At 39.4% G+C, this 27232-nt stretch overlaps 1 protein-coding gene across 9 annotated transcripts in view; it reads right to left on the reverse strand.

Moving 5' to 3' along the window:
• The window catches only part of WDR27 (WD repeat domain 27), a 189414-nt gene that overhangs the window by 80949 nt on the left and 81233 nt on the right, over window positions 1–27232 (reverse strand). For 8 of the 9 annotated variants that reach the window (XR_012158137.1, XM_073337965.1, XM_073337962.1 and 5 more), the window contains 2 exons: window positions 21070–21167; window positions 16212–16314 (listed from right to left, as the gene is read on the reverse strand). Coding sequence is in view for 8 of the 9 variants with exons in the window: in XM_073337965.1 (XP_073194066.1) it covers window positions 16212–16314; window positions 21070–21167 (201 nt within the window). In the remaining variant the exon portion in view is untranslated. Of the gene's footprint in view, window positions 1–16211; window positions 16315–21069; window positions 21168–27232 lie in introns of those variants that run through there. The other variant, XM_073337969.1, reaches the window with a different exon arrangement.

Genomic DNA, 27232 nt, shown 5'->3' on the forward strand with positions numbered 1-27232 from the left:
CCTCATTTATGTCCTAATTGGTGTATACTTTAATATCTGAAGCTAATCATCAACCTGGAAGGAAAATTATATATTTTGGCAGTCAGAAAGTTATACATAATTATAACTCTTTTCCTATACAGTGCAGAAGTGAAGTAAAGATTTGTTTTAAATCTTAAAATCAGCAGAACTGTTTTCAGTTAAACACCTGTCAATTTCATCCTGAGGATTGGGGGTGGGGTAGGGACAAACTTAGTGGATATTAAAATAACACTGGCAGGTTTATTTTACTTCTAAATATTCTAGAAATAAATAAATTAGTTGGTAGTTGACCTCCACAAATACTGTGGACTAGTTCTAACCAGTAAATGTCTAGCCCTTTCAGCTATACAAATACATTACTTTGACATGCAGTGCCTTTCACAGTTTAATTCAAGAAAGATATACATTGTTTGAGACTCTTCTGGGCCAGATTCTGTGCTACACCTTGTTAACCTCATTGTTTAACATGTTTGCACAGGGTAAACCAGTGTAGAACTTGGTCTCTTGTTTATGCAGAACTGAAAGTTAGTAGGGCTGTCAAGCGATTAAAAAACTTAATCACGATTAATCGAGATTATTCGCACTGTTAAACAATAATAGAATACCATTTATTTAAATATTTTGGATGTTTTCTACATTTTCAAACATATTGATTTCAATTACAACACAGAATACAAAGTGTACAGTACTCACTTTATATTTTTATTACACATATTTGCACTGTGAAAAAACAAAAGAAATAGTATTTTTCAACCACCTAATACAAGTACTGTAGCGCAATCTCTTTATCATGGAAGTTGAACTGACAAATGTAGAATTATGTACCAAAAAAACTGCATTCAAAAATAAAACAATGTAAAATTTTAGAGTCTGCAAGTCCACTCAGTCCTATTTCAGCCAGTCACTCAGACAAATAAGTTTGGTTACAATTTTTGCAGGAGATAATGCGGCCCACTTCTTGTTTACAATGTCACCTGAAAGTGAGAACAGGCTTTCACATGGTACTTTTGTAGCCGGTGACGCAATATATTTACATGCCAGATACGCTAAAGATTCATATGTCCTTTCAACCACCATTCCAGAGGACATGCTGAATTGGTATTCTATTGTTTAACAGTGTGATTAATCACAATTAATATTTTTAATCGCAATTATTTTGAGTTAATTGTGTGAGTTAACTGTGATTGACAGCTCTTATATTTAGTGTTTATTTAGCACTTTTCTTCCCCCCAAAAATCACAAATCACTCCTTACAAAGGTGGGTATTATCTCCATTTTACAAATGGAAAAGAGAGGATAAAACAAATTTTCAAATGAGGGTGCTTAAAGTCAGGCAGCTAAATAAAATGGCCTAGCAAAGGGCAGGTTGCCAGAGATACAGAGATGGTGTTGATGCATAGGGCCTCTCATTCATATCCTGGACTCAGGACATAGCCCAGTCCAACAGATCAACTGGGGATAAAACTGAGTGAGCCGAATTCTTGCAGAGGTTTTCTCCCTTTTAGGCTCCCATTGCAGGTTTTCCAACAGGAAGGTGCAATTAATCCCTACACTAAGGAATATCTGAAACACTGCACTGCTACATGTATGGCAGAATCTGCAGAAAGGAGGCATGGCACATGGAAACATACAGCAAACGCTTTCAAACCAATTGCATCTAACCCCACTCCGCTTAAATAAACACACGCCCCTTTTTGCAGAAGACCCCTACATGCTTTGTGCTTAAACATCAATAATACATTTTTATTCTGCCACAACACAGTGAAGATTTGCTGATTGTAAGTTAATGCAACTTTAAGGTTTCAGCAGCAACGTAGTTTGCTTTTCCACAATAGTATATGTAGTAATTTGCCCTTGCCCTGACTCCTCTTGAATGTCTCTAGACAATACTTTCCTCCTCTGCCACCCACTTTTGGAGTCTGCAGACAGTTGGTGGATATTCTGCATGAGACTATTATTGTGCTGTAAGCTTTTATGGAAGGTTATAGCTTGTGTCTAACACTGAGGCAGTTTTTGAAGCAAGTCACTAATTGTTTCAACATGGAAGCCATGACAACATGTGGCTCCATACGAGTGTCCATGTAGCCAATACTAAGGACTGTGATATATTTTACCAGGAATATTACAGCATGTGAACAATAAGTGTGTCACAAATAAGAAAACACATTACCGGGACAAAACAATGTTCAGAAACAGCTTCCAATTTTTCAATGAACTTTTGAATCAAACCCTCAACTTGGTGAGAGAACCAAGAAGAACCTTTCAGTAAGTTATTTTTAACTTTAATTATTAAATACGATTTCCTTTATTTTTAAACAAGCTGCATTCAGGCACTGCTAAGGAATGGACTAAATCCAACATCAATAAATTCTATTTGAGTCTGCCACAATTCTAGTTTTACTACAGTTTCAATGTCACAAACTGTTTTAATACTCTATACTTTCTACTTTCACATAGGTGATTTTAACACACTACTTTTTTTTAGAAAAACAGTAAATGAATAATAAATGATACCATAACACCAATGACTGTGAAAAGTGTTGAATATGAATTCAACTATAGAAGTGGAACAGATTTTCTGCAAACCAAATATAATAAAATAGAAATTGGAGCAGTCAAGGAAGTATTCCAAAATACCCAAAATACATGTGTGCCTAAAGTCTGCTACAGACTCTAGCCAAAGTCAATCCCTTTTTTTCATATTAGAACTAATTTCTTGTAATAAAAATACTGATTCAGTAGATATTGATATTTCCTTTCCATCTTTGGTTCAAGGGTCAGCCAAAAGTAAAAATCATTTACCTATACCATTAGTTTCCAAACAAGTTTCCTGCACCCATAACCACACACCTATTTGTGTTTTCTTTTACTTTAAGTTTGCAGAACACTTTCAGTAAAACCGGAGCGTGAAAGGGTATGTGTGCACCTAATGTACGTGTGTCAGTGCTTTCTTCTCTAAGACTATGTGTGAAGATAGCAAGAGAAAGAGGGAAAATGGTGAAGGTCCTTCTTTGAGGAGACGCATGTTTATTCAAACGGGAAATTACTTAATACTTCTGGGCTAGGAGGGTTGCAGGGTGTGCTGAATAGGCTAAACCTTTGTTTGAAAAGAGCTTTTGTACATTTTGATTTCTTACATTCTGTTCTTTCAAACTGACCCTCTGCTGCTCTCTTCCTACTGATCCTAGCTGGGCTTTGTCCCTCTGGTCCTCGCTGTCTACCCTGCTCCTCATTCCTCTCCCTTTGAATCAAGCTGCTTCCTCCTCTCCTCCATGCTGCCTGAGAGCACAAGACAGAAACTCTCTTTGTCAAGCTCTGGTGCCCAATGCCACAGCGCAAGCACCAACTGTAGGAAAAGTCCTGTGTCTCCCCAGCGGCCCTGCTCAGTGCGGACAGACTCTGAAAAAATTAGGTGAAAGCCTCTACCAAATAGCAGTTTTCTGAAAGCCTGATGGATTTTCACATGATAATAATAGGCATCTCTCTGACCTCAGGGCAACCCCCCTCCATCCCCAGCCAATTTCAAGTCCAAATTTCAAATCTGCTGCAAAGAGTGGAGGTAGAAGAGCTTCTCCAAATGGCTGTAAGGATATTTTTAAACATTAGCAAAATAAAGGGTTTTTCCCTAAATCTCATTCTTAGAAACAGGTGAACCACTTTGGCTGAAATTAGAAAGGAAAGGAAAGGAAAGGAAAGGAAAGGAAAGGAAAGGAAAGGAAAGGAAGAAAGAAATCAGCCTGATGTAGACAACAAATTTCAACCCAAGCAGTTAAGGTTTGACAAAGTTATCAGCAACTGAAAAGTAGCTCATAAAGGCCAGCAGGGAGATAACCAGGCCAGTAGTGTCCCCTGGGCTGGGGTCAAAGGCAGGAGTTGAGATTAGTTACCAACCCAAGTCAGGAAACAGGTACCAAGGTCAAGCCAGGCCAGGGTTGAAGTCAGGAGTAAGATGTGGCAAAAGATAAGGTCTGTAGCAAGCCAGCATCTGCACTGTTGCTCAGATGGCTCCCTGGGGCAGCTTCCTGGTTTTAATTATTGGGGTGGCCCAATCAGGCATCTGCTGGGTTCTGTCACTCTGGCATCTTTAAGTGGTACTTCCTGCAGTGCCTACCTCTGCAGTAAGCACTGGATGCTGCTTCACTTGGCTCCCATTGACGACATGGAGGCATCAGTTACCACAACCCCAGGTTCCAGACCGGTGGACCCTTATAGTTGAAGGTGTTCAGCAACCTTAATCGTAGATGTCACTGTCAGCTCCATGTAGAATAAAACAAATTTCATCAGTATCTATAAGCATAGCTTCACATTCTGTAGTCCCCAGATCTCCTACATATGTATCCACATTTTGGTGCGGTGACGGAAGTGTCAATCTAATCAGACATGTCACCAGAACACTGACCAAATAAAGAAGGCATGCTTTTAGAGGGGTTTAGTGCAGAGCCTGTCTTTGTGTTGTTTGCGAAACTAGGACCTCCTACAAAAGGACCCTAATCCTTGCTTGAGCTCTGTCAGCACAACTATAATAGCAAATATAAAAAATAATTAATACCCCTTATAACTGAAGAATACCACCAAAACCAGTAACATCTCTAAAACCACAATGTACAGTACTTGAAGTGAGCAGCACAGCATACATTTCTAGCTAAAGTCTTCGAATTTCCAAGAGAATAAAATTTGATAAGCAGAACTCTTAATCAAACTCCAGTTTGCTTCTGTAAATTTCCTTTCTCAGAAGCTTATGATTCATTTTCTTCCCTTACTTTAGTTAGCAGTCGATAGCCAATTTTGAGGCCTCAAATATAAGTTTTATCTGTCTGCCTAAGCTAATTATATTACACCAATCACTGCTGTATCTAGGCAGTGGTTTTGAAAGTATAAATGTTTTACTTTCATAATATTTCCTAAGCTTGGCAAAGTACAAAACTAAAGCTTTAATGTTTTCTTCTTGGAAAACTCTCCTCACCTCCACCGTCTCTCTCCTGAGGGACTGTGTGGTTAGGCTAAGATCTAGGAAATTTTAAATTTTGTTTCCTGCAAATGCCTCTTTCCTGGCTGCTGCTGAGATTCTCTCTCATTTTCCATAACCTAAAATTGTAGCAATACAGTAATTCTATTTCCTGTTTTGTATACTGAAGTTGACTCAGTAACAGGAACCTTAGAACACTTAACAACATACATAGAGTCATCTTACACTTTTAAATCTAATACAGAGAAAAGAATTTGCTCTAGGAAAGCTATGAAATCAGGATTTTCCCTTTTCACAATATGTTTGAGACTACAGTGCAGTCTATTATTAGAAATACAGATGATAACTAGCAATGGAACTGAATAAAATTCTGCAGCTGATGACATAGCTCTTTAAGGTATATATTACAGCTGATGTTTCTTTTTTAACAAAAGCTCTGCAAACTTAACTTATTTTCAAACTAAATAAAGTGTCCAAATACTAGTATAACTTGGAATTAAAAACGGGTACTTATGTGCATAACCATTCAACATGTATAAAAGTTGATATGATACCCCGTGTTCACATTTGAAAATTGGGCCCTTTCTCTGTAAGAAAGATTCCTTAGCTAAGAGATGAGTTATATATACTTTTCAGCCAAACTTTTAGAATTATTTAGTGCTTGAAAGTTAGTCTTTGCTTTGTACTATGTTGACGCTCAAACTTGAGCTCTGAAGGTATGTCTACACTGTAATTAATTAGACATCTGCGGCTTGCCCATGCCAGCTGACTAGCACTCACTCTCAGGTGCTGTTTAATTGCAGTGTAGACCTTTGGGCTTTCGCTGCAGCCCGAGCTCTGGGACTTTCCTACTTTGCACAGTCCAAGAGCCTGGACTCCAACCCAAGCCCGAATGTCTACACGGCAATTAAACAGCCCCTTAGCCTGAGTCAGCTGGCATGAGCCAGCTGTGGTGCAGCATAGACAGATCCTATGGGAACACCAGAAGAGGGAATTTCCACATTAGCTATGGAAGTACACCCTTCTTCCAGCCAACACGAACTTCTCAGCTGGCATAGTGGTATGCAACAAGGTGCAGTGTCCATGGTGGCCAGGCCTCAAATGAGGAAGGCATCACAGATTAAGCCAAAAACTTGAACTGACCTAGAATAGAAAAGTAAGCGAGTGCAGCACAGATGTATTGTGCTTCTGCTCACCCATTTCCACTGCACAGGAGAACCACTGCATTCTGAACTAACTGAAGATTTGAGCCATCATAAAAGATTGTGCTGCTTCTAAACTATGCGGAGGTGACAAAGACCTGGTTCATATTAATAAGGAAACATAATCTCTTAGCTAACCCCAGATGAATAAAAGCACTAGAAACCATCACTGCTATCTGGGAAGCCAAAGAGTTAGGGGTAGAAAAGTAAACCAAGCATGTGATCCTTCCTTTGCAAGAAACACATTTACGTTACCAATATATGGAATGGAGCCATCACAATCCCCATCAATCCCCCTCAGTTCTTCCTCCTATCAACCAGTACCACCATCCTTTCCACAGTAATCCTCAACAGTCTCATTTTTATCCAGATCTCTGTGTAATATCCACTGAAAGAGCCACAAAACCTGCATTTCATAGACTGCATTTATAGTCCGAGTATCATCGGCATACTGATAACACTGCAACCCAAAATGCCTCAGATTCTCCACAGCAGCCTCCCATACACGTTATACTGGAAGAGTGATAGAATGGAACTCTGAGGGACTCCAGATGTGAGGACTTTAGGACAATGAACAATTACACAGTATCACCTCCAGACTTTTCTGAGAGAGGAATTTTGCCCCTAAGGAAAAATCCCACCTAACCCTGCCAAATCCTGCATGAAAATCAACATTACATCATGGTCAACAGTATTAAAGACTTCTGATAGTGCTAATAAAATTCGTATAGACATTTGACTTCTGTCAGTCACCAGAAATATGTCAATCAAGGATATTAATGCCATCTCTGTACCATAAATTATGTCCAAACCCAAACTGACAGGGATCCAAGAAACCAGAGGGATCTAGAGGAAGCTGGAGTTGTCCCAATGCAACCTTCTTTAAAAAAATGTTACCCTGAACTGAAAAGGTTCAAGACAGGACTGTAACTGGTAAGGTCAAAAAGTTAGGAAATACAAACTTAAGGTTCTTACAACTGGGCAGCTTCTTGGTGTTGAAAAGAGGGTAGTGGGAGCACACATAGAGTGGTGCAGTGTTGACATATGGGATCACCAGAAGAATGAAAGGGGGAAGAATGGAGGGCCATAGGATGGGAGAAATGGGGGGCAGAGCTCTGGGCAGGCAGGTGGAGGAAAAGTGGAGCACCCAACAGGTTTAGGATTGGGCGATGGGAGAGTGGGATACAGGGTGAAGATTAAGGATACGGGTAGAGCTGGTTGCAAATTTTCCAGTTGAACTTTTTTCTGATTTTAGTGGAAATCATGCTTTTCTGATTATCGCCAAATCAATAAAGTTCTTCCCAGTGACAGCTGGAACATTCCTTGAAATTTTGGAATTGATCAGATGTAGTCTTCAAAAGTTATCATGTTACAGACAGAGAAATAGAGAAATGCCATCAAGTTGAGAGTTTGGCCTCACTTTATTTGGCCAATTAATTTGTATTATGATTGTGTTTAGACACTCCGACTGAGACTGGGCTCTCACTGTGCTTAGTGCCATGGTAATATTTAGTAGGAGACAGACTCTACATCTCAGAATTTACAATCTAAACAGATAAGACAGCCAAGGGGTGAGAGAGAGAAAGTATCATTATCCCAGTGTTACAGATGGGAACCAAAGCACAAAGAAATTAACTAACTTGCCCAACACCACACAGGAAGTTTATGGCAGAAGCAGGAAATTAACCAAGATCTCTTAAGTCTCAGTGCAGTGCTCTAACCACAAGATCATCCTTTCTCTGCAATTATTTTGTTAGACATGGAAAAATTAAAAAAATCAGGATGGTATGTCTTTGATGAACTCAGGCCTTTGTTTCTTGTTCCAAAGATTTTAGTGGTAAGAATCCAATCTACAGTGTGATATTCACAACTGTTCTGACACTTCCATCCATTCATGTCCTGTCATCATGAAGTAGCTGAGGTGGTGATTAAAATGATTACCTCAGATATCAAAATTCCAAATTACTAAAGAAACATTTCAATCTTAAATAAAAGAGATGGCTATTAAAAACGGCTGTTTGTATTCACCAGTGTCACCTAAATGGTAGCAACTCCTCAAGTGTGTAAGAGGCAACATGCCTAGGCATTTATCCAATAAAAATAAATAAATTTTAGCCCTTATGTTAACAGGAAATATTTCAGATGCATTCCTCTGCCTCCCCACCCCAAAATGATTCCACATACAGTAAACCAACTTTAAGCAAATTTTTTGGATTTATGACAATTTGAGAGGCACATTTTTAGCAGGTAAGGTGCTCTGGTATTGCTGGAATAACTTCAGTCAACCAAACGTCAAAGAAGAGGGACACTGTCAGTCTATTTATGGTTAGAAAGTTAAATTGCAAAAAGCAAGTTAAAATCCTTTACATGCTGAGTGTAATGGAAGAATATGAAGGTACTTGAAATACAAATTTTAAACACAGAAGCAGGCAAGATGTTGACTAGCAACTAACAGAAATAGTACCAACCATTAGCCAGAAACCATTCTGAGCTCTAAGAAAAAAAACACTTGGGATGGAAAAATGTGCATGTTAGAATTTTTCTTCCAGACTGAGGATAGTAATATGCATTAAGGCAGTGGTTCTCAAAGACGGTCCGCCGCTTGTTCAGGGAAAGCCCCTGGCGCGTCAGACCGGTTTGTTTACCTGCCAAGTCCACAGGTTCGGCCGATCGCGGCTTCCACTGGCTGTGGTTCGCCGCTCCAGGCCAATGGGGGCTGCTGGAAGCGGAGTGGGCAGAGGGATGTTCTGGCCACCCTTCCCACAGCTCCCATTGGCCTGGAGCGGCGAACCGCGGCCAGTGGGAGCTGTGATCAGCCGAATCTGCAGACGTGGCAGGTAAACAAACTGGTCCGGCACGCCAGGGCCTTTCCCTGAACAAGCGGCAGACCGGCTTTGAGAACCACTGCATTAAGCAACATCCCTTTCATTCTAGAAAGAAAACAAAAATAGCAAAGCACTTTGGGACTGATCCAGCTCCACTCGAGTCAACAGCAGTCCTTCTACTGACCTTGAATGGGAGTTAGATCAGGCCACTTGTAACCAGAAAGGAGAAGGAAGACAGAATTGAAGAACATCTACCTCTAAATCGTCAATTACTGTACAAAATGGGACTTTTATTGAACAATATATAAACAGAAAACTGTCTCTCAAAGGCCCTACAAACTGGAAAAATGGAGTGCCAACATTCACAGATTATTATTGTAAATGTCAAATCCAATAAAATCAGTTAATAAAACTGGAGGTGGAAGGAGGAAATACAAGAAAAAGTAATTTAAAAACTATTCAAAATGAAAGAGTTCTTTAGAGTATGTATTCTTAGAACCAAAATACAGCTACCACATGGTTAAGTAGATGATGAAATTAGCAGTCAGTCAGTATTATATTGTTTCACAAAGACACACTGATAATATAAGTAACAAGTATCTAGAAAGTTACACACTTTGGTGAAAGAACATACAAAAATAAAACTGCTTTTGAATTCTATTACGTAAGACAACGATAGCAAACATCACCCAATACCACTAATGAATTTATGTTACCAGTTTAAAGGTAATCCAGCTGGGAAACCTTTAAGACAGCACCCGATTTATAGCTGGGCAAATGGATTATAACCATATAAATGTCTGTTGGCACATCACTAAAATGTACAGGTTGTAAGAACTAAAGTTCTACAAAACAGCAACGCCAGTAGTCATGTAGACTTGAACATGTCAGCTTTCAAGAAACTATAGGTTTTATGTTATGCCAAAGCCAGAATTTAATGTCTGAAACAAATTTGACTAAAGTTATGACTCTTAGAGCCAGGCTTGCATTAGGTGGTAGGAAGAAGTGTGTTATAGGCACGGTAGCTGGAGGCATTATGCCCATAGAGACCAAAACCAGGGATAATGGCTCCAGCGTCCCTTGCACTCCCATTAGCACAGCCCTCCAACCACAAGCTGATGGGCCAGGGGTTGGGATCATAAACATGTTTATACCAGCAGTCTGCACAAATTCCCTCAGGAATGCTGCATGCGGATAGTGATGCTAGAGCAGGGTGTGTGGGCAGCTGTATTATGGCTGCTTCCTGTTCATGATCACTGGAGTGGGAAGAACAGGCTCCACACACTCTCCAATTTTGCACCTCAACTCTGGAGCACCCAAGATTTGATTCTCTGCTTCGAACAAGTTTAAAAATACATTACCATAGGCAATCCTTTATCACAGTGAAATATACAATGAAAATGCGAAAAGCGGCAAGAACTTTTTATACAATATGTACATAATTATAATGACAGGTTTCAGAGTAGCAGCCGTGTTAGTCTGTAACCGCAAAAGGAAAAGGAGTACTTGTGGCACCTTAGAGACTAACAAATTTATTTGAGCATAAGCTTTCGTGAACTACAGCTCACTTCATCGGATGCATTATAATGGTCATTGAGGTTGAAACCATTCATGCTAAAAAACAGCTCCAATACTTCAATGCAGTCAGTGTAAACCACTGCAATCAGGCAAAGTCCCATTGGAGTCTGAAACTCCATGTGGGCACAGGGCTGTATGCTAGCAAGCTGCATTTCAGGCCTGAGGCCAAATTGTGCCCCTTAAACTCTATAGATCAAAGAGACCTGGAAAAACCAAATCTAAACATAATTATAGACCTAAATCTTTATTTCTACATTCCCCACTTTATTTCTGCAATCTTGGAATTTACTCAAAGGTATTCAAAGAAAAAAACCCTGAAGGAAATAATTTCTTGAATAATTAAACCAGTCGGCTAACTAAAACCTCATTAAATACAGTATAGAAAAATGAAGCCAGGACGTATATGCATTCAAAAATGTGTGCTTAAAAATTGTTGTTTCCCATACACTTCAGATTTGTTTTCTTCTTTTAGATTGTGATCTCTTTGGGCACCAAATGTTTCTGCAAATGTTTTTATAAAGAGTTCAGCAAAATGGAGCCCTGTCATAAATATAAAGGGAAGGGTAAACCCCTTTAAAATCCCTCCTGGCCAGAGGAAAAATCCTCTCACCTGTAAAGGGTTAAGAAGCTAAAGGTAACCTCGCTGGCACCTGACCAAAATGACCAATGAGGAGACAAGATACTTTCAAAAGTTGGGAGGAGGGAGAGAAACAAAGGGTCTGTGTGTCTGTCTATATGCTGGGGAATGGAATGGAGTCTTAGAACTTTAGTAAGTAATCTAGCTAGGTATGCGTTAGATTATGATTTCTTTAAATGGCTGAGAAAAGAATTGTGCTGAATAGAATGACTATTTCTGTCTGTGTGTCTTTTTTGTAACTTAAGGTTTTGCCTAGAGGGATTCTCTATGTTTTGAATCCAATTACCCTGTAAGGTATCTACCATCCTGATTTTACAGGGGTGATTCCTTTACTTCTATCTACTTCTATTTCTATTAAAAGTCTTCTTGTAAGAAAACTGAATGCTTTTTCATTGTTCTCAGATCCAAGGGTTTGGGTCTGTGGTCACCTATGCAAATTGGTGAGGATTTTTACCAAACCTTTCCCAGGAAGTGGTGTGCAAAGGTTGGGAGGATTTTGGGGGGAAAGACGTGTCCAAACTGCGTTTCCCAGTAAATCCAGTTAGAGTTTGGTGGTGGCAGTGGATATTCCAAGGACAAAGGTTAAAATTAATTTGTACCTTGGGGAAGTTTTAACCTAAGCTGGTAAAAGTAAGCTTAGGAGGTTTTCATGCAGGTCCCCACATCTGTACCCTAGAGTTCAGAGTGGGGGAGGAACCTTGACAAGCCCTGATACTGGTTGGAGCTTTTGTTTCATATCCTTGTTTGCTATTTAGAGACTTGCAATGATCCATTTGGTTGGTCTGAAAGAAATTATTATTACATCCATTTATTTATTTACAAAAATCACACAGATAATTGACAGCCATAAGTAAAAAGGCTATTGTAAAATAGCATTTCTGATTTAGCGTGCTCTGTAATCACTGGACATGAATCTGACTAAATTCAGGACCAGGATGCTACAGGTATCTGGTTACTGGAACTTATATTTTTCACGCTATGGAAACTTTCCTGTTAGAACTGATCCTGCCCTCGCTATCAACTGCTGTCTGACACCGGAGAGCATATATTCTGACAGGACATGGTCAATTAGCAGAGCCCCTCATCCCATGGGCTGGACCTCCTGCATATACAGCTTCCATGACACTGCCCTGGAATCCTCATCATTAAATAGTAATAGCTCTGCCAAGTGAGTCAAAAGGAAACAGAACTCTTGCTCAAACCAAACAGGAGCTGTGGTGAGTTGTTCTTAGCAAAAAACAGGTCTAACATACTTCATAAGAAGGGGGAAAGGAGGATAGCATCTGCAACTCTTTGTTTATAATAACTTGGTTCAGTGATCTGTTTCTGCACCCTGTGGAAATATGGTTTCAATTTTACTTTTAATCAGTGTTGCCAACACATTTTCTTCCTTGTCAAACATTTCTCTTAATGTGAATACAAAGACAGTTTAAGATTAATGTCTCTGAATTATATTGCATTAGTGGCTCGTTTGGTTTTAAATTCAGTTCACATTTGTTTAAAGAAGAGGTGCAAGTACTGTGCTTGATAAATGGAATCACAGATGGCTTTAAGATACATCATCATTTCTGACTTGTTGGGCAGAGAAAAGTTACATAAACTTCTTTCCAGAATCCAGTGCTTCAAGATAAGGTCTTTGCCCATGTTGCTGTATTTCTGACACTCTTGCACAAATTTCCTCAGCTTCTGCAGATGATCAAGTATAGAATATGGACTGTAAGAGTAGCTGGCTTTAGATATTCTGAAAAACTGTTTCAGTTACAGTTCGATACAGCTATCAGGATGCTATTAGCGTTGATAACATGTCTGGAATGTCAAGTGCTTTGATTTGTTTTTAAATTTAAAAAGAACAGTACAAGTTATAAAGTATATTAACCGTCAACATTTTAAAGAAGTCCTCCTAAAAGGATAAAAACTAAAATATTATCCTACTAGACTGGATAATTTCAGATCCTTTGGTAAAAATCAAGTAGTGGAGTTCTAAACTTTCTAAATCTTCAAGGAAAGTTGGTTCAACAAAAAATGAATGATATCTAAACCCACATAATGCAATAATATTAATATCCAAAATTCCAGTGTTGGGACTGATTTGAGTCAAACATATAAGTATAAATTTATGGGCAATGAACAAAGAGCGCTACAGAGCTGGAATGTTTTCGCAGATTAACCTCGAATTTATTTTCAGAGTCTCCAGCAGACAGATATCAACAAAATCTATTCGACATTGGTGAGGCCTCATCTGGAGTACTGTGTCCAGTTTTGGGCCCCACACTACAAGAAGGATGTGGATAAATTGGAGAGAGTCCAGCGAAGGGCAACAAAAATGATTAGGGGACTGGAACACATGAGTTATGAGGAGAGGCTGAGGGAGCTGGGATTGTTTAGCCTGCAGAAGAGAAGAATGAGGGGGGATTTGATAGCTGCTTTCAACTACCTGAAAGGGGGTTCCAAAGAGGATGGCTCTAGACTGTTCTCAATGGTAGCAGATGACAGAACGAGGAGTAATGGTCTCAAGTTGCAGTGGGGGAGGTTTAGATTAGATATTAGGAAAACCTTTTTCACTAAGAGGGTGGTGAAACACTGGAATGCGTTACCTAGGGAGGTGGTAGAATCTCCTTCCTTAGAGGTTTTTATGGTCAGGCTTGACAAAGCCCTGGCTGGGATGATTTAACTGGGAATTGGTCCTGCTTCGAGCAGGGGGTTGGACTAGATGACCTTCTGGGGTCCCTTCCAACCCTGATATTCTATGATTCTATGAAGTTTCTGTAATGTGCCAAACATCATATATAGTATTTATATCCCACTATCCAATGATCTATGTTGTTCACAATGTGAGTTGCAGTAAACAGTGGATTATAAAAAGGTTAAGGACTAAGGTGCACATCAAACATTTGCTGTAACTCCTAAAGTATGATGAATACTTTTTTTTTTAAAGTCTGATGTATTGATTCAGGTTTCCTAATATCAAATTATATTTGGGAAAGCATGCTATCACACTGTATTCATGGCTCCTGACATGTTCAAGACCTCTTAGCAATTGGCCTATGAGTAAAGCAGAACTGTAGGAGTGCCAGCTGAAAGACAGCAAGCTAAACACTTACAGGTCAATGATTCTCTGTCCAGAGCCAGATGCAAATTAGAGCCACCCAGGGGCTGCACTGAAATGTGTTAGCTGGCAGAGTCCCACAAAGACCATATGCCAGCTGTGGTAGCTGGAATGAATAGTGCATAATGCTCTATCCACGTTTACTCACCACCCACAACAAATCCCCCCTTGGCACCAAATGGTTAAGAGAGAGGCATAGAAGCTAACTCAGCTGACTCCAGACCTACAGGGGACTCTCCCATATCAGCAGTATCCCAACAGGACTTGGAGCAGAACAGGGTTTACAATCTGGTCCTATGTATTTTTATACTACCTACCATGGACCTTAGTTATCAGTCTCAACTATAAATCATGAGCATACAGTTTAAACTTCAAACCAATAATTTAAATTACATTTCATCTTAAAGGGAAAAAACCCCTCTCTTCTGAAAATGACATTTTTTCAAAGAACACTTTGAAAAGCAGATTACCAGCATTCAGACAAGAGAAATATTAACAGAACCTTAATTACTACAGCCCTTCCAAGCAAAACACTTGTCTGCAGATGGTATTAGGAGCCAGGGTTTCAACAACAGTCTGCTATTGCAGTTACTTTTGCTTCTGAATTTGAGATCAATGTTTGAACATCCTACTCATATAGCCTTAAAGAGTTAACAGTAAAGAATATAGATAAAAGTAAAATAGATTCCCTACCAAAATGCTTTGAGGAGATTTATGTTCAATAGAAATCTGATCCCACATGGTGCAGAGTCCCCAAAGTATATATCACCAGCCAGAAAGTAACTACCCTCTAGTGAATCAGTGAAGAAATGGAGCAAGGGCTGCTATCAAGCATAAGGGTATAGTAAAAATTATGCAAAGAAGTGCACAACCTACCAAATTTACATTATTTGAATACTTGTACAAATTATAATCTGCTTTTATTTGAGAGTGTCTACTACATCTAAAGCAAATGCACATTTACCAGAATTAATTACAGGTGGCAGTAGGGTCTGATGGTACTAGCCAATGAGAAAAGAGAAACCATCTTTAAACAAGAACACCCTCAATTGAACTTTTACAATTGGGATTCATTTCCAATGGGATCTAAGTACAGCTAAATGCCTTACCATTTTTCATCTAGGTCACTGATTCATCTCCAACCCATAAATAAAAGTCATCACCACCTGAAGGCAGTTTGGCAATCTACGCAAAATGAATTTGTAGTTTCTACACAGTTCCTATTGTTCAGATATGCACATCACAGGAATTGCCATAACTGGTACCATGTGCCATCCACTGTTAGTGGTGGTGAGAACTCTGAGTCATGCATTGCATGAAATGTAATAAATTAGCTTTTAAAAACTGTTCTGAATTCTGAGAGTCTGTTGCATTTTCCAGGAGAAATGATGGAATGTGAATTATTTAAAAGAAAATTATTTTCTCTGCCATGCAAGAAAATGCACTGTATGTATGCACTGCATACATCTTTATCGTGTCAAGAATCAGATATGTATGCTCTTTCAGGTATTTGGAATCCAAAACATATCTACTATTTTTAAAGGTACGTAAAAAGTTTATCTCAAAGTGCTTGAACTAATACACACATGCACACACACACACACACTACATTCAACCAAATGAAAATGCAGCCAACAGGCACACAGCACATTACATAACAGTAAAAAGAAGACGACATTTTGGCCAACAGCATGAGGGGAAGCCCAGAGTCTTATGAATGTGAAGTAGGATCCTTGGTATTCAAAGAGAGCACACAAGATCTCAGTTTTTCTGCTCTTATCTAAGGCCCCAGAAGAATGCATGAAAGGACACTTGATGAATATATTAGAAGCAGCTCTATAGTTTACAACAAAAGTCATAAAATATTATTACGCACACTTTTATCTTCTGATCCACAGGCTATGAATTGCCCACAGGGAGTGACAGCTATTCCACATGGGTGGCAGCGGTTAATATGTCCTTCAAATCGACGTTCACACCTTTAGGGGAAATAAAATAAAAAATTAACGTTGGCTAAAAAGTATATTTTTAAACTAGCTGCAGAGTTGATAGTTACAATCATTTATTTTTGTGAAGTTTTGCTAAATTCAGATCAACATCTGCCTAGTTACCAATACAATACTAGAAATTAAATCTTCAATATCATTTTTGCAGGTGGATAGGAGTAACTGATGTTAAAGAAATATAATAATCTAAAATAAATTTGAAACACTGGAAGTTAGAATGTAAAATTATAAAGAATGTTTACCAACTCAAATTTTTCAGTTTGAGATTTAAATTTTCTGGGATAGAGACAAACACTCCTGGGATCACCCAATCAGCAAATATTCCAGCCACAGTTTTGTAGACCAATTTGACTCTCAAACCCAGTGCTTAAATTCTCCACTAATGTTAATACACATAAACGGTCCAACTTCATTTGACTCAAGCAGGTCAGGACTGGCCTAACAGATGTTTTCTCATTGAGTACTTCCTAGCAGCAAACTTCTAGAACAGTGCAGAGTGGAAGCTTTGATCTTCTTTCTGCTTGTTCTTCCTAAACTTGCGCAGTAAAAGAAATCAGAGCACAGAACAGAGCATTCGCTTTGCGTAATTCCTGAGCAAACTGAACCTTTGGCCCCCTCCAAAAGAAGAAAACAAGAAAGAAGAGCACTATCACCATTCTCCCTTGGCTCTCAGTGTGGGATGAGGAAAGGAAAGGGGGTGTTGGTATATTCGAAAAAAAGAACTAAAATCGCCTCCAAATTAACTATGTGCTTATTAGCTAAAAATTAATTATTTGCATTCATGTAATGACCTGAAAGCTCCCATTAGAATCAGGATCCAAATGTGCAAACACAAAGGAAGGCATAAGCCATGCCATGAGGAGTTTACAATCTAGCTTAAGATATGACACATGTGGTCTCATAAATGAGCTCCAAAACTCCAACTCTACCTTTATCTTTTATGTGAGTTCTGGACACTTAGTGCCTATTTTTGTACTGCTAGTTCACAACACGCAGTGTATAGTTCTCTACAACTACTGTATGTCAAAACAGCACAGTCAATGGACTGCACATTCCTACCTTAACTATTAATTGTGAATTGCTTTTAAACTGGAAATGTCTAAATTCAGCTTGAATGATGTTTTTGCAATATTACTGCACTATATTATAAACATTTTCAATTATATGGACTTTCCAGATATATTTGTACAGAATAAAATGGTACATCTTTATGAAATCTATTATGTGCCAAGATTAAGTCTGTAGTCTTCACAGCAAGCTGTAGCCTCTAGAATCATCAAAACAATGTATAGGCATTAAAACATTCTTCTACAGAAACTTTCTGCATGCAGAGTACCAATTTAGTTTATGCACAATACGAAGAATCCTTTTTCTCGTTGGGATTTTGGATATACATCGTGGCATATGTTTCACATATAGGTGTGAACATATATATAATTACACAGACACTTAAAATCTATAAGACAAAGCAAAAGAGTGATGCCGAAAGATCTATTGTTGAGTTAATTATTACTGCATTTCCTGTACACTATTCATACTGATGAAGACTTACAGTATGCTTCCCCATTCACATGCTATTTTTGCACTGAAACAGTTAGTGGAAAAATTTAGAGAGAAAAGGAAAATTCTTCACATGGTGTTCACTGATTTGGAAAAGATCTGACTGAGTTCCAACAGAAGTCATATGGCGGTATCTGAGGGAGAAAGTGGTATCAAAACTTTATGTGCAGCTTGTTCAAGCCTTGTATGTAGGTGCAATGTCAACAGTCAGAACTTCTAGTGGTGAAACAGATGAATTATCAGTAAAGATGGGCATGCATCAGAGATCAGCAATGAGCCTTTCTTCTATATCCTTGTCCTGGATACCCTGACAAGGAACATACAGAAAGAGCACCTTGGTGCATGCTGTTTGCAGATGATATTCTATGCAGTGAGCAGAAAGACAGTCTAGAAGAGGATCTTGATAAATGGAGAGGTGTGTTGGAGAGACATCAACCCAAAATAAGGAGAGGAAAAATAGCATATGGTATGGCATTTCAATAATGTGAACACTGAAAAATTACCCTTGAAACTAGAAGGGCAGACAAGTACTGAAAATGCAAAGTTTCAAGTATCTGGGTTCCAGAAACTGGGAAAATGGAGGATGAAATTAGAGCTAGGATAATAAACACTGGGCTCAAATGGAGAGAGGGTAAGTGGTGTAATATGTGTCAGGAAGATTGCTGGCGATCCCTCAGATTTTGAGGATGATTGTTTTCCATAAAATTATAGCCAGTTATCACCAGTGGATCCAGGGGTGGCTAATGAGACCTATTCAGGATCCACAGATCTTTTCACAGTTGGGGCAGACATTTCCTGGGTGGACCTGGATTGTTGAGTCAGGCTGCAGTGCATTCTTTTCTCCTTTCCCATTTCTCCATTTCCTATTATCTTCCTTGGATCTCGACATACTGGAATCCTTGCCACAAGGTCCTTTTCCATTTTGGTCGGTTGAGGGCTCGGGTTTCCCATGAGTTTTATATCAATATAAATGTTCTTCATGTTGGCTTTGAGGATGTCTTTAAAATACTTTTTTTGCCCACAAAAAAGTGAGACAGAAAATACCAGTAGGATTAAAAGGGAAAAATCTACAAAATGGTGGTCCCTCCAGTTTTAATGTGTTGCACTGAGTGTTGGGCAATAAAGAAGAAACTTGAGTAAACGATCTGTTCCACAGAAATGCAATTGTTGAGATGGATGAGTGGTGTAAGCAAGAAAAACCACGTCAGGAATACATATGTCAGAGACATGTTCAAAGTAACACCCATAAACAAAAAAATGAGGGCGATCCATGTGTTTTGTGTACTACTAGCTTTACGGACATAAAACCAAAAATTTGTAAAGTGCATAACTGTTCAATGCCCCTACGCTTTATCCCAGACTTCTTCCATGATAAATCAGAACATTCTAAACTCAGCTATTTTTTAATTATCTATGTGAATAACACCTACTGGAGTAGGTAGAAAGGAAAGAGTAAACTATTTTCTTCCTTGCGGGAACTAAAAAATGGCCACAAAAAAAAAGGCAATTTTTCCAGAAAATTCCACTTGTGAATAGAGCAAGGACAGAAAGTGTCATCTGAACAGAACATTTTAGAAAGTTATATGCTAGTGAAAAGCTGAGGATATAACAATCTTTTTTGCAACTTCAGTACAGCAGTCACTGCCAGTGAGCATTATAGTTCATATTTACAGACAGGTACTTTAAATATGGGCCACAAAGGACCTGCTTTAATTTTTTTAATTTAGCCATCTGAACTCAGTGAATATAATAACCCTGCCAAACTAAACAAGAAGCAAGAACATAAATAAATTATTCCCTTCCCCCCCAGGACACATGCATTTAATTGATTACCCAGCTTTTACTTTTAACTACTTTACCATTCACCAGCTTTGCTTATATTAATATTTTAAGAAGGAAAAGGCAAAAGGAAAAGGCAGGTAAGTGATCTGTGAAAAGTTCTCAACTCATTTATTATTCTTCTAGAATAGTAGTTAGACCAGCTGATTACAAAAACATAGGAACATAATAGTTTCCAACCACAGAAGTCTCCAGTTTTATTACTTTTTGACATTGGTGGGGGCAATAAGGCGCCATATTTTGGCAAGAACTTACATGCCCTTCTATGGGCTTAACAGATTTTTTACAAACAAAAAAAGTGAAAATAACTAAGGAATACTTGATGTTATCTTCAATTAAAAAAAACACAAACTAATAGGCAAACCATAAAACATTACATTTAATAAAAAACAAACAAGAAACCCAAGAATATCACTTAAAACTAATGTACTTCCCCTCTCTTTCAAATCAGCTCTCTAAAATCCTTTTCTTTTAGAAATATTTCATACCTTACCCTCCTCAACAGAGATCTCCCCAAATCTTCCCTTTCCTGAACAGCTATCCCTCCTTTTTTTTTTCTTGTTGTTTGGTTTGGGAGTATTTTGGTGGGGGGACAGCGGGAGATCTTTTCTTGTGCTAGATTGTATTTTGGAGGAGGGGACATCTGGTTTTAGAAATCACCACATACATTTCTGGTTGTATATACATGATTTATAATAATAATTTAGTTACATAAAAGTCCATTCCTATTTTAAACACCAGATCATATGGTGGATCTGTTATAACAGATAGGCTGGCATGATGTTTTGGGAACACTATCATTGCCATAGCACAATATACTATTTTATATTTGAAATAAGTGATATCCGAGGTAAGTATGTGGCAATAGTTGACAAACGTTGACTGTTCAATGGCTTCTACTTTAGTGAGCTTTTCCTGGGCAACCAAGGGCTCAAATGTAACTTTTATTTTGTGTAAACAGTTAATATTCCTAAACAAACAATCTGAGATTATCCTTTAAAAGAAATAAAAAACCCCTCAAGATTGCAAGCCTGATTCCGCACTCCATTATACCACTTTTATGCTGGAATCGTAGAAAAACACTGATATGATGAAGAGAAACATCAGGTCCTGCATATTTATTATAAAGAAAAAAAAATTACTTTTGAGTTTACTGTAGCTACCGCTGGTTAGCCATTTTCTTCAGATAATAGTTAACATGTGCCTTATATGTTCAGAGCATAGTACAGATATTAACTAGTTATACCTCACTTGTTTAAGAAAGTATGAAGACTCTGAATAAGGAGAATATCTGACTTTTTAGTTCTAATGTAGGTAATCCGGCCTTACCTCAGTGTTCTCAAATCCCACAGTTTGATGCCATCACCAGTGGCTGTGGTCATGAAAAGATTGTAAGCTTCAAGCGGCTGAGTGCTAAAAGCTGATCCCTGTAACATTAGAGACTTCTTTCAGATGGCAGCACTTCCGGTGTTTAGAGATTTCATGCATTCAGTTAAAATCTACACAGACATTATCTACATTGAGCTGAAATATAAAACTGGGGCTTTGCAACACCGGCAGGGTTCAATTTGTATGGACTTCACATGAGTTTGCCACACCCCAGACCCTTCAGGTTCTTCAGAACATGAACCTTCAAGACCACCTCTCTCAAACCCTCTTCCTGTAATGTACCCCTCGCTAACTTTAGAACTTTTTGCAGGAGGAAGTATCTGTTGTAAGCAAATCCATACTACAGTCCTTCCACGGTCTTCAGACAAAAAGACAGGTTGCAGCCTGACCAACAGCCCTTAATAAGGCAACAAGAACAGGGAAACAGCTACTCCCATTGGCAGGAACTGATACACTGAGCAAAGGAACTTTTAATAAAGAAGCTAAGGAAACTCTCGAGGTTCCTTAGCAACAGCTCATGCTAGAAATTATGGAACACCCCACTGAGTGTGTAGTCGTTAGAGAACCCCTCTTGGCTCTCTAACTACCTTGCTAATAATTATGGAATATATGATCAGCATACCAGCTGCTGGCAGTGAGAACAGGAATGCTTTTGCATCTCACACTGCCTTATGGAGAGGTTCAGACCATATTTTCCACAAAAACTTTATACATAGTAGGAGTCAGCAAACCATAAAGCTCCCTCCTCCCTGCCCCCTTCCACAAGGCATTATCATGCTGCCAAGCCCTTGGGTTGAATACTTCACATTCTGTCTCAGAGAAACACTGTAGATGGGTCAATTATACAAAGATGACATATGTTAGGAGATAATAATGTTCTCCACCGAAGTATAATCCACGCAAGAGTGTAACAGCCATAGAATGACAAAATATGTTTTTATATAAATGCAAAACAAGCAAAGAATATCTTAGCAACTTTCAACTTAGTTATGGTGTTTGTTTGGAGTTATAAACAGAACTTACATCAACATGCAAACAAAGAAATAGAAGAAAAAATAAAATGCAGAGATTAACCACCTCTACAGAGTTAAACCCTATAATACAGGGATAGGCCAATATCAAACAATGGACCAAATTCAGCCTTGGCATAAATTGGCGTAATTTCCATTCCCTTCAATAGAAGTTACACTCGTTCACACCAGGGCTGAATTTGGCTTCATGTCTTTAAATAATTAAATCCAGTCTAACTCCTCTCATTTGTAAACATCCATATTGACAAACCTTGGTCTTTTTTTGCTAGCTACAAATCTTGTTACCAGGGAACTAAAAATAAACAGTGCAATCTCCCCCACTCCCTTCAAGGTCTTGAATTGGCTGCATACAATAGAAATCTCAAGGTCATTTCCCGCAATCAGTGCTCAGCTGCCAAGAATCTTCTGTTCTTCACAAGAGCTGGCGTACAACTGGGAAATACTCCAATATTTAGTCAATGGATACTGAGCACTGCCATAAAAGTGACCTCCAGATAGAGTAATGATAACAACTCTAGAAATACAAAATTAATTTCCCAAATGGCAAGGTTAAATGAGGCATCCAGCATTCACTTAATAGACTTGTAATTGCCTCCCCACCATTTCTTTCTTGTACAATTCTCCTTAAATTGAGGATCCCCATCTCCTGCTTCATAGGATGCTCCAATATGCACTATGCTGCTGATTTCACAGATATCACAAAAGTCAACTGGAGTATGGAGCCAACAATTGTCTTGGGTATTGTAACATTATTTCACCTCTCCAAACTGCAATATGGCCGAAGTACATCAGCACTTCTCAATTGATAACTGAAAACAGGAAAATCTAATTCCACCCTGTCCCGCAACCCTATCCTCAAATCTTCACTAACTTCTTGTCCATTTCTGTACTCATTGCAAAATCTCCCTGGTAGCCTCCAAAGGCCTTTTCAGCATCATGTCTCTTGTGCTTCAGTCTCATCTCTTCCTATTCTCTAGACTATTCACTGAACTCATTGAATTCCACTAGTTTTAATTCCATCCTCTTTCCATTTCTGAACCTGGCTAGCTGATTTTAGGTCCAAGTTCTCCTCCCTGTCCATAATTCGGGGCAGGCAGGAGGCCAGATTTTTCCCATTGCCTTGCAGCTTATGTAGTCATTTGGTAGTGTATTACACCCAATTCACACTTACTTTACACAGGTGTAAATTATTTCAGAATGTGCGAGGTAATGGAAAAATCAGACAAGCCCTTTTCAAACCCTCTCTCTTCTCTATGGCTTGTTAACACCATGTCCCTTTAAATCTAACTCCTAGATTTTTTTTTTTTAAGGAAACACTAAATCCAGGTGTCTGTGTCTAATCAAAGAATGCTAGCTTACCTACCCGTAACTGGAGTTCTCTATCAGAATATATTGCTTCCATGAATGAACACTCTTAGATCTGCACAGATGAGTGCACAAGTCCAACAAGGAAGATCAATGGAGGTAATTTCATGAAGAAGCAGCAGTCACATTTTGCAAGTAAGGGAAATTTATAACCTGAACTAGAATTAACTATCCTTTTTCCATACAATTTTTTTAATAAGAAAGGTTTTTTAAAACAACAATAGAATTTTATTGTGTGTTATAATATAACAAATGAAAATCCTAGCTGAATATGTCTAAAAAAGGATGCAGAATTAAACTGCACTGTAGATCATGTCATACCCAGAGCATTGGGAGGGCAGCATACTATGATTTCTAATTGAGACATGCCAAATATGTATTGCTTACTGCACTTAGCGAGTGGTTAAAAATGACCTACTTTCACATTCACTGGCAATATTACATTTGCGCATATTACTGTGAACTGCATTTTTCATGTGTTTGTTCCACTCAGTATAACTGACAGTACAGTCCCCATGAGGCTATAGGGCCCATTGACTTCAGAGGGACTACTCACATACTTCAAGTTACACCTGTGCGTAAGAACTTTGTTGAATCGGGGCCAAAGTGCTGAATATTGCACAGCACATGTTAAATGTTGCACATAACAGCATGTCAAAAACTGATGTGTAAGACAGGGAGCACAGGGGGAATTATCTGACTGTGTATTATTGAAAGTATTTTTATGTGGTTACAAGGTTAGTCCCACCTAGTAACTAGGAGTAAGGCCAAAAATGGGAATGCATAGATAAGCTTTATTTCGCGTGCTGAGAAATGCATTTGAAATAATGTCTCCTCATTCATGCTTACTTTCCACATGCATACCATGCCTTGCTAATCCTCTGCTCATGAGTGTAAGGGAGCAGAAGAGGCTTGAACGTTACTTCTAGGTGTAGAGGACTAAAGCCATGCCCTGATCCATTACCCACTAACTTCAATCAGTATTGAAGCAGGTCACTAGTGCTTAATTTAGAAGGTTGCTAACCAACAGAGGAGTGAAGTTCTGGAATAAACTTCTAATAGAAGCAATGGTGACAAATAACCTAACTAGTTTTAAGACAGAGTTTGAAAAATTTATGAATGGGATTATATGATGGAGTTGCCTGCAGTAGCAAGGAACTGGATTTGATGACCAAGGAGGTCCCTTCCAGTTTTATGTTCTATACTCCTAACTGTACTTGAGCTCATATCTAGCCTTCACTTGTGCTTGCTATTCATCTTGCAAGTTCTCATGCAACATCCAAAGTCCAAATACTTCCACATTCTCTGTACAACAATAATTTTTAAAAAATGAAAGAATGGAATATGTGTTAGAAAAACAAGATATAAGTAAAAAGAAAAGGAGTACTAGTGGCACCTTAGAGACTAACCATGCATCTGATGAAGTGAGCTGTAGCTCACGAAAGCTTATGCTCAAATAAATTGGTTAGTCTCTAAGGTGCCACAAGTACTCCTTTTCTTTTTGCGAATACAGACTAACACGGCTGCTACTCTGAAAGATATAAGTAAACTCTAAAGACTATAGGCCATCCATCCTTACACATTTCTGACGTTTATTTTCAGTTCTAAAACTTCTGTTCATCATTTATTGCTCCAGTAAACAGCCACAATGCACAATATGATATACATGCAGAATATTTTTGATGAATACTATTCAAATCATGCTTATATCTTCATTTCTGGCATTCTACAAAGTGCTGTACAAGTCCATTTTACCTTGTACAATGATTTTATTCAACCAGGCAAGCAAACCAGATTTAAGATTATTTAACAAATCTTTCAAATAGTGACTTCCCAGTCAATTCTATTATTTTAGCTACATTCTTCTTGTTATACTTGAATACCCATTCCAGAGAATGTATTCCATGTTATTCAACATAACCACTGTGTCTATACATTCTGATTTTCACAGATTGTAAACTCCCCAGTTATATTTATGGCTTTGTAGCGGGACGGTTACCCGCTCCTGCCCTGGGGGGCTTAAAAGCCAGCCCTGGGAGAGAGCCAGGGCTGAGGGCAAGAAAAGCGAGGATGATTGGGGAAATGGCTGCAGCTGGGCCATGCCCCAATCAGGCTGCAGCTGGGCCTATAAAGGGGCTGGCTAGGCTGAAGCTTAGCTAATCTCTCTCTGTGTTCAGAGAAGGAAGGGCCTGGCTGCAGTGACCCGAGGGAATACCTAGATTGGAGCAGGGCTGAGGAGGAAAGGCCAGGGGAGCTCTGGCCTGGAAACCCCCAGGCTGTGAGGCCTAGATTAGGGCCTATTAGGTACTGAGGTTGCAAGGGGGCAGCCCATGGGTAGACAGAGGCAGCAGGGCCAAACCCCTTTGCCTGTGATGAGTGGCTGATACACTGCAGTCTGCCCCGGGGAGCAGGGCTAAGTGATGACTGGCAGTAGCCAAGACTGAGGTGAGATGGGGCTTCCCTGGGGAGGGGAGACCCTCAGGGATTGTTGGAGTTTACTGCCAGGGGGCAGCACCCCAGTGGGAGGAGGCACCGGGTCCTGGGAGGGACTGGGGCCGGCGGTAAGGTGGTTCAGCAGAGGGCGCTCCAAGGGCTGATGAGTTAATTCCAAGGTCAACCAGCAGGAGGTGCCGTCGGATGAGCCTGGCTCTATTACAGGCTTCTTAAAAGAATTAAGACATAATGAATTTGCTCAACCTTTTGAGACTAACTTTTCAAGTGCAAGTTAAATTATTTTGAAATATTACAAGAAGAGAGTAGGCAAGAAAGGTAGCACGTGACAGTATGTGTTACCAATTTGGGGCATCATTCATTCTTTCTATCCTGACAGCCAAATTGCCCTAATAATCTCACTCCTCTACAACTGTAATCTTCTCTACTCAGGTCTTTTTAGATGCTAAACTCACTCCACTCCAGTCTATTTATACTGGTGTTGCTAAATAAAGTTTGGCCCCAAGTAAGGCACGGATCTAAATGATCCCTATTTTGTTCACTAAATTTTATGCCATTCAATGCACAGGGACACTGTCCAACCCTTCACTTGGAACAAGTACTTCAAGAAGAAGAAGAATAGTAATAGAATACCCACTTTGTGACACAGTACATGCCCCATACTGGGCTCTAAGCAGTTAATACAGCCCTAGGGAGGCTGCACAGGAGGCAGCCAATTAGAGAAGGGCTGAAGGGAGCAGCCAATAAGGGCCAAGCAGGCCCCTATGAAAAGGGAGCAGCAAGGCAGTTCTCTGCTAGGACTTGAGAGAACTGCCAGCATCCTGGACAGAGCAATACTGCGAGCAGGGACCGGGGGAGTGAGACAGCTCCTGGCTTGCTGCTGGGGTTTGCAGGCTGAGGCCCTGAGGCAAGGGTGAAGAGGATGCTGGGGCCACGAGGAAGTGGCCAGACAATTTGTTGCAGTAGCCACTAAGGGAAGTAGCTGAACAGCCGACTGCAGTTCCCCCGAAGGGGGGGAGCACAGGGTGTGGCACAGCCGGAAGGTTGTGTCGGTGAAGAGGAAGCCACAATCCTTGGAGAGATGTAGGTCCTAGAGCAGGAGTGATGGTGGCGAGGCAGAGGGCGCACTAACATGTAGAGCTAATTTCCAAGATAGCCAGCAGGAGGTGCCAGAGTGGTGAGGGAACCCCATTACACAGTTTTTATACAGCACTTTTCATCAGTAAATCTCAAAGAGCTTTACAAAGGAAGTCTGT

The sequence above is a fragment of the Lepidochelys kempii genome, chromosome 3 (assembly GCF_965140265.1).
Source record: "Lepidochelys kempii isolate rLepKem1 chromosome 3, rLepKem1.hap2, whole genome shotgun sequence".
Taxonomy (NCBI): Eukaryota; Metazoa; Chordata; order Testudines; family Cheloniidae; genus Lepidochelys; species Lepidochelys kempii.